This window comes from Halyomorpha halys, unplaced genomic scaffold (genome assembly GCF_000696795.3).
Source record: "Halyomorpha halys isolate HHAL.00 unplaced genomic scaffold, Hhal_1.1 Scaffold305.1, whole genome shotgun sequence".
Lineage (NCBI taxonomy): Eukaryota > Metazoa > Arthropoda > Insecta > Hemiptera > Pentatomidae > Halyomorpha > Halyomorpha halys.
The window spans coordinates 649,820-655,848 of NW_027105918.1; the positions used below are offsets into that span (position 1 = coordinate 649,820).

The 6,029-nt window shown below is 30.8% G+C and overlaps 1 protein-coding gene across 1 annotated transcript in view; it reads left to right on the top strand.

Annotated features, from left to right (window-relative positions):
- nes (lysophosphatidylcholine acyltransferase 3 protein nessy) overlaps positions 1–6,029 on the top strand; it is a 35,537-nt gene that overhangs the window by 23,465 nt on the left and 6,043 nt on the right. The window contains exon 8 of the mRNA XM_014421144.3: positions 919–1,066. Within this exon, the coding sequence (XP_014276630.1) occupies positions 919–1,066 (148 nt within the window). The remainder of the gene's footprint in view (positions 1–918; positions 1,067–6,029) is intronic.

The window sequence follows — 6,029 nt, forward strand, 5'->3', positions numbered from 1 at the left end:
TCAATTCATTTCTGAGGGCTACCATTAAATAAATTTTGACTGACCCCAGTGGGAATTGAACCCCTAACATTTCAAAACCAGGCACTCTGGATTCCTTGCTCCTATGTGCTTTTTATTATAATATTTTATGACTTATTATCTTCAATTTTTTTCCTAATTTGCGTTTATGTTTTTAAAACTGTTTTTGATAATTATTGTAATTATAATTTAGAGTCATGGAATCATATATTCAAAATATTTTCCCTCATTATTTGTATCAGAAATAAATTTATAGTACCTTCAAACCTATAGATCTTCCTTACTACAAAAAAATTGAATAATAGACCATTGCTGGAATAACATTGTATGTTACAATTTCTAAATCGTGCAGAAAAAAACGAATAACTGATTTCTATTTCAATTTATTAATGATGTTTTTTTTTTATAACATATTATGCCAATATTTTCTGAAATAATATCATTGGATCTTTTATTATTATATTGTTTGAGTAATAGTTTAATTCACATAATGAAATGAAAAGTAAACATGTAACAAAAGGTTGCTACATACAGTGTTATTCCAAACCATGATTTAAGGTATAAAACTTCCCACGGGGAGGACCATTCTCATTAAAAAGTATTAAGCAAGCTGAAAATTTATCATATAATGTTTCACAATGTAGCATTCCTATTCCATCATTACTCACTCTTGAATGTCTATATAATAATTTAAAACCATTTATTTTATGTTTTTCAGTTCAAGATGCTTTGTAATTGAGATGAATTAGAACTAATGAAATTAATTACGATGTTATTCTTTTTTTAATAAGAATATGTAGTCTTCTTACTAAAAATATATCAATTTAAGGACTAAATACAAAATAGGCTCTTCGCACATTAAAAAAATGTTAATCTCATTGAAGTTTTTCTTTGTTATAGGTTTGACATATAATGGAACTGATAAAGATGGAAATCCCAAATGGGACGCTTGTTCGAATGCAAATGTAATGCGTTTTGAATGTGCTCAGAATTTCACTTATGACTACATCGGTTCTTTTAATATCAACACTAATCAATGGATGTTGCAGTGAGTAAATTTTTCTAGTACATTTTGAAAAGTAGTTAAATAACAAATTTATCGTTAGAACAGGGCAGGTTATACATATATTATATTTGGTCATATATAACAAAGTCTCTTAAATGATGATTTATTGTTATAGTATATACATACTTCCGTTCTGCTTAAAACATAGGTTCATTTACTTGTACTAAGCCAATAATAAAAATATCATTTAAAATAATTATTATAAAATTTAAACAGTACTCTAAATTATCTAAATCAGAATAGGCACTACTAATCCTTAGATTACTAGATTATAAATCACTGAGCCAGATACAGACTAAATAATCTGTAAATAATAGCCTCCAAAGTTTCATTCTAGAATATTCTATATGAAAGTTATCAAATATCTGCATTTTATAAATATTTTCTCATTTCAAAATATTTTGTGAACTTGTAAATTATACAGAAGGTACTTAAATCAGATTAGAAATTATTTAAAAAAAAAAACTGTTATCATTAATGTTATTACTTCCTGTTGCAATATTTAAGTTAATTTTTACAAATTTAATATTATTATACCAACAATAAACCTAATTACTATTTATATTAAAATAAATGATTCAATGGAATACATAATTAAAATCCATTAGTTAAAAGAGAAAAAAACATTAGCAAGACATTCATTCAGGGTAAATAGAATACAAAGCTATTGTGAATAGTCAATCATTCATTATATTTACTTTAAAATAAGAAATATTATAACAATATATTATAAGGGGTTGTGTAAAACCTGGTAACTGACATATCCCAACTTTTCAGCATGATTTTGTTTTTTACCAATAGACAATATGTTGTTTAAAGTTGTCTTAATGGGAGATAAGTATGCTTTGAAAACTAAAAAAAAAATTAGCCCTATTTATGTCATTAGATATTTCTTCTAGTGAAATTTGATGAATTTATGTAATTCTATATGTGTATGAAATTCTGAAGAAAGTAGACAGTTAGACGATTGCTAAAACAATATTTTATTATAAATAAAAGGTTACAGTGCTATAACAGGAGTACTAAGTAAAATACATCAAAGTAGGAACACTATTCTACTTACCTAAAACAACAGAATAGAATAAAAGTCCCGTTCCACAGTCTTTAATGAATGTAATAGTGCACTATTACAAGTAATTGAATGAATCTTGACAAAGTTATTATTATAAACTAAAGCTAATCATTTGAAAAAAAAAAACAATTTTTTACAATAAATGGTCCTTTTCTACCTTCTTCTATTTCTATTCTTCTATTTCTTTATTTCTATTTAATCTATTGCTGTTTGAAACATATACTAAATCGCCTTCTTGAAATTTGTTTTCTTTCCTAGTTTGATCCACTTGCTTCTTTTTCCTTTCATAACTAATTCTCTAATTTCCAAGTGCTTTCTGACGATCTGCACTCAAATCATTGTTATCTTCCAATTCTGCAGGAACTAAATTGTGTTGAAGTGTATTTTTGTATTCCTTGATACAAGACTCAGCAGCAGTGATCAAAGGTAAAGGTTGAACAGCAATCCTGTTCAACCTTTATCTTTTTACAGCCCTGATGAAGCCCTGCAAAGTGGGACGAAATGTCAGAAAATAAATAGCTGTAAAGTATTTTTGTTTCTCTTTTGACTGCAACCCTGACCATCTTATATATTCACTACTAGATCTTCGATTCTCGGAAATGGTTGCGGTTCAGGTACTATTTGTTTAGTTCTAGAAAATCGACACTGGCGTGTTCTTTTTCCATCTTGTTTTTTAAATACCAAAGTAACAGGTGAAGCAAAAGGGGAGGTCGATTCTTTAATCAAATTATTCTCTAATAATATAGAAATTTGTGAGTGTATCTCCTTTTGATCAGGGTATGAACATCTATATGGTTTCTATGAAATATATCTGTCCTCCTTTAGTTTAATGTGAGCTTCACCAACTCCAACTATACCCACATTAAACTTATCAGTGGCAAAACATCTATCATTATCACTGAACACTTTCATAATGTCTCGCTTTTTATTATCATCTAAATGCTCTAAATTTATTTTGAAGGAATTCTTATATCATGTTTTAACGTCTTCAAAGCTGATTTATCCTCTCTAGTTTTAATTTTGAATGGATTTTGTCAATAGTCACATTATTCACATAAATTATGATGTCCTTTGTTTTCTGTCTAATTCATAAATTTTCATCTTGTTTATAGCATCTAATCCAAGAAATAAATCATAATTAAAATCATTGTTTTTAACAACAAATAGATTCAGTATATCCTCTACTCCTATTTTTAAATGTTGCAAGATCTTGCAAAATTTCACACCGCTTATAGTTTTTAAAATACTTCCATCGGAATGCAATTTTGATTTTAATAAATGAACAAGTTTTTCATTAACCAATAAACATGTCAAGCCACTATCATAAACAGTTGTCACTACTATATTTCTGTCCACCACTAAGTTAATCTTGATTAATGTACATAGTGTGAGATTTTCTGGGCTGTTTAGTTTTTGGGCTTCTTTCAATTTTCATTTCTATTCCCAAAAAATTAGTCTCAGGGACGTCATCCATTTATGTGAAATTAACTACATTTTTATGTTGCATCGGTTTATTTCTGCATACTGAAGTTGGATGAAAACTATTCTTAAAACCAAGTTCCTCGCATATCGTGCATGGTCTTTTATCCTAACCATCCGTTTTGTTTTTTTCACTACATCAGTCTTTTTAGTCACCTCATATTGCTGTTCAGATCTTTTTTGTATCACATAAGATTCACTGAATTTGTTTAGTTCTCTCAAAAGATCATCTACAGTCACAATCTTATTTCTATTAAGCCTATCCTGAATATCTAACAATAAATTATACACTATTTTATATATTCTATACATTTCGGGCATATCTGCTTCCAAAAGTAAACGTTCCTTTTTTAGAACAAAATCAATCAACGAACAGAACATACACTTCTAATTGAATGCTGTGCAGATTGAAGTCCAACTCTTTTTCCCATAAACTAAAAAAAATGATTTTATCCAAACTTCCTAATCAGCTAACAGTGACTTAATTAAACATTCGACCTGTACCATTTCCTTACATTGCCATTTATAAATAATTTCAAGGCTTCTGCTCTGGTGGGACTATCGAGTATTTTAAATCTGATACATTCTTTCTCAAAAGGTGTTATCCAATTTACAACTTCTTGTTTTTCATTAAACTTACTTAACAAAAATTTTTGCTCTATTTCACTTAAAGTTACTTCATATGTTGTTGAAATGCATTCCTCTAACTTCTTAATACATTTAATCAGAAAAACTTCATTGGCCGTTATAGTTTCTTCTAAATCAATATTGATGGCAGCATTAGCTTCATTTACATTTTATTCTTCTAAATAGCGATCACAAATTCTAAAGTGACAACTTTTTCGTCTAAATATTTCTGTTGCAATTCTGGTTTAAATGGAACAGCAACTTTTCTGTAACCTCCCACTTTAGTAATACTGTATACTAATTACGTTATTGTTTTTATTGTTAATAGTTCTTTGTGTAAGTCCAATTCCTTCAGTTGGTCTGGTAGGCCGAACCATTCAATCTTGTCTACAGAAACAGCAGTTAACTCATACTTTCCTTCTCCTTTCTTGACAATAGACATATAGTTTCAACAAACTCACAAGCTTGTTAAAGTAAACACTATCTAGATACTTTAAACCTAGGAATAAAATAAAAAAGGAATAATTCTTCGTACAATAACATGAACAAGTTAAAATGAAAAAACAATATTCACAAAAGTTAAAAACATTCTTAAAACAAAAACAATTAATAGAATAAATTGATGTGGCAATATGAGGACACCCCACCTTTTATTTTGTGATTGCCGGAAGTTTTAACTGCTCAATATGGACAGTTCTCCTCTTTCTTGGTTCTCTAACACTTTCTAATGTAACTATGTTGTGTTTCTAATGGTTATCACCCTGAATGGACTTTTGCATCACTATATCTCCTTACCCCTGTTAGACCCCAACTTTCTGTAGACGATCGTCCCGATTTTGATCTCTCCCATCCTATCTGTAACGTGTAAATTCTCATGTGCTACCCTCCTGTTTTTTCTTTTTCCATTCTCCCATAACTTTCTTCTAGCAATGTGGTTGTTATCTATCTCCTCACCGTCCACTGCCATGGCTTTATAGTCCCGCCGGTGCCCTCGGAATCCAAAGAGGATCTCAAATGGTATTCCTCCTCTACTGTTTAAATGTCCTGGTGTGTTGAGGTGCCAGGTCACGTCAAGGTCCTTCATATCAGTTCGAATCCTGGCATTGTCAAATTCTCTGCCTCTGTCCAATGCAATACGCTCCGGGACTCCATTGAAACCACAACTGGAAAGCTGCCAACACTGCTTCTGATGACTTTTCTTGCACCTGGTGCGCCATTGCCACTTTACTGAAGATATCAATCACAGTTATCCATTTATATCCTCTCCAGGTGAAAGAATCGATCTGTAAATCGTTAAGCGGGGATCTGCGGTATGTTTCCTCTTGTCTCCCTTTGATGGGTTTCTATCATATTTCGTGTGCAGACAAACTTTGTAACTTCCTACAACCTCCGTGATTGTCTTCTTCATACTCCACCTAAAGTATGTTCTCTTTAATGCGTGCTGGGTCTCCGGGATTCTGCAGTGATTCGTTTTGCCCTGGTGATATGCTGTGGCCACTTATTTTTGTCGTTAGTCTTCCTGAAGGATTTGATTTAATTGGCATACAATAGGCCTTACTGGTCGTAGTGCTTTTATGCATTAAAAAAAAATTATTGACAGTACTTCCCCGTACAATAATCCGTTATGGGCAGTAAAAAAGAGAAATCATCACTGGGGTAGGAACAAATTAATTTTTTGGGGCACATGATTTCTAAGGAAGGAGTTAAACCTGACACGGATAAAGTTGCAGCTATACGGAAGAAGTTCCTAGGGATGTGAAGGGAGTT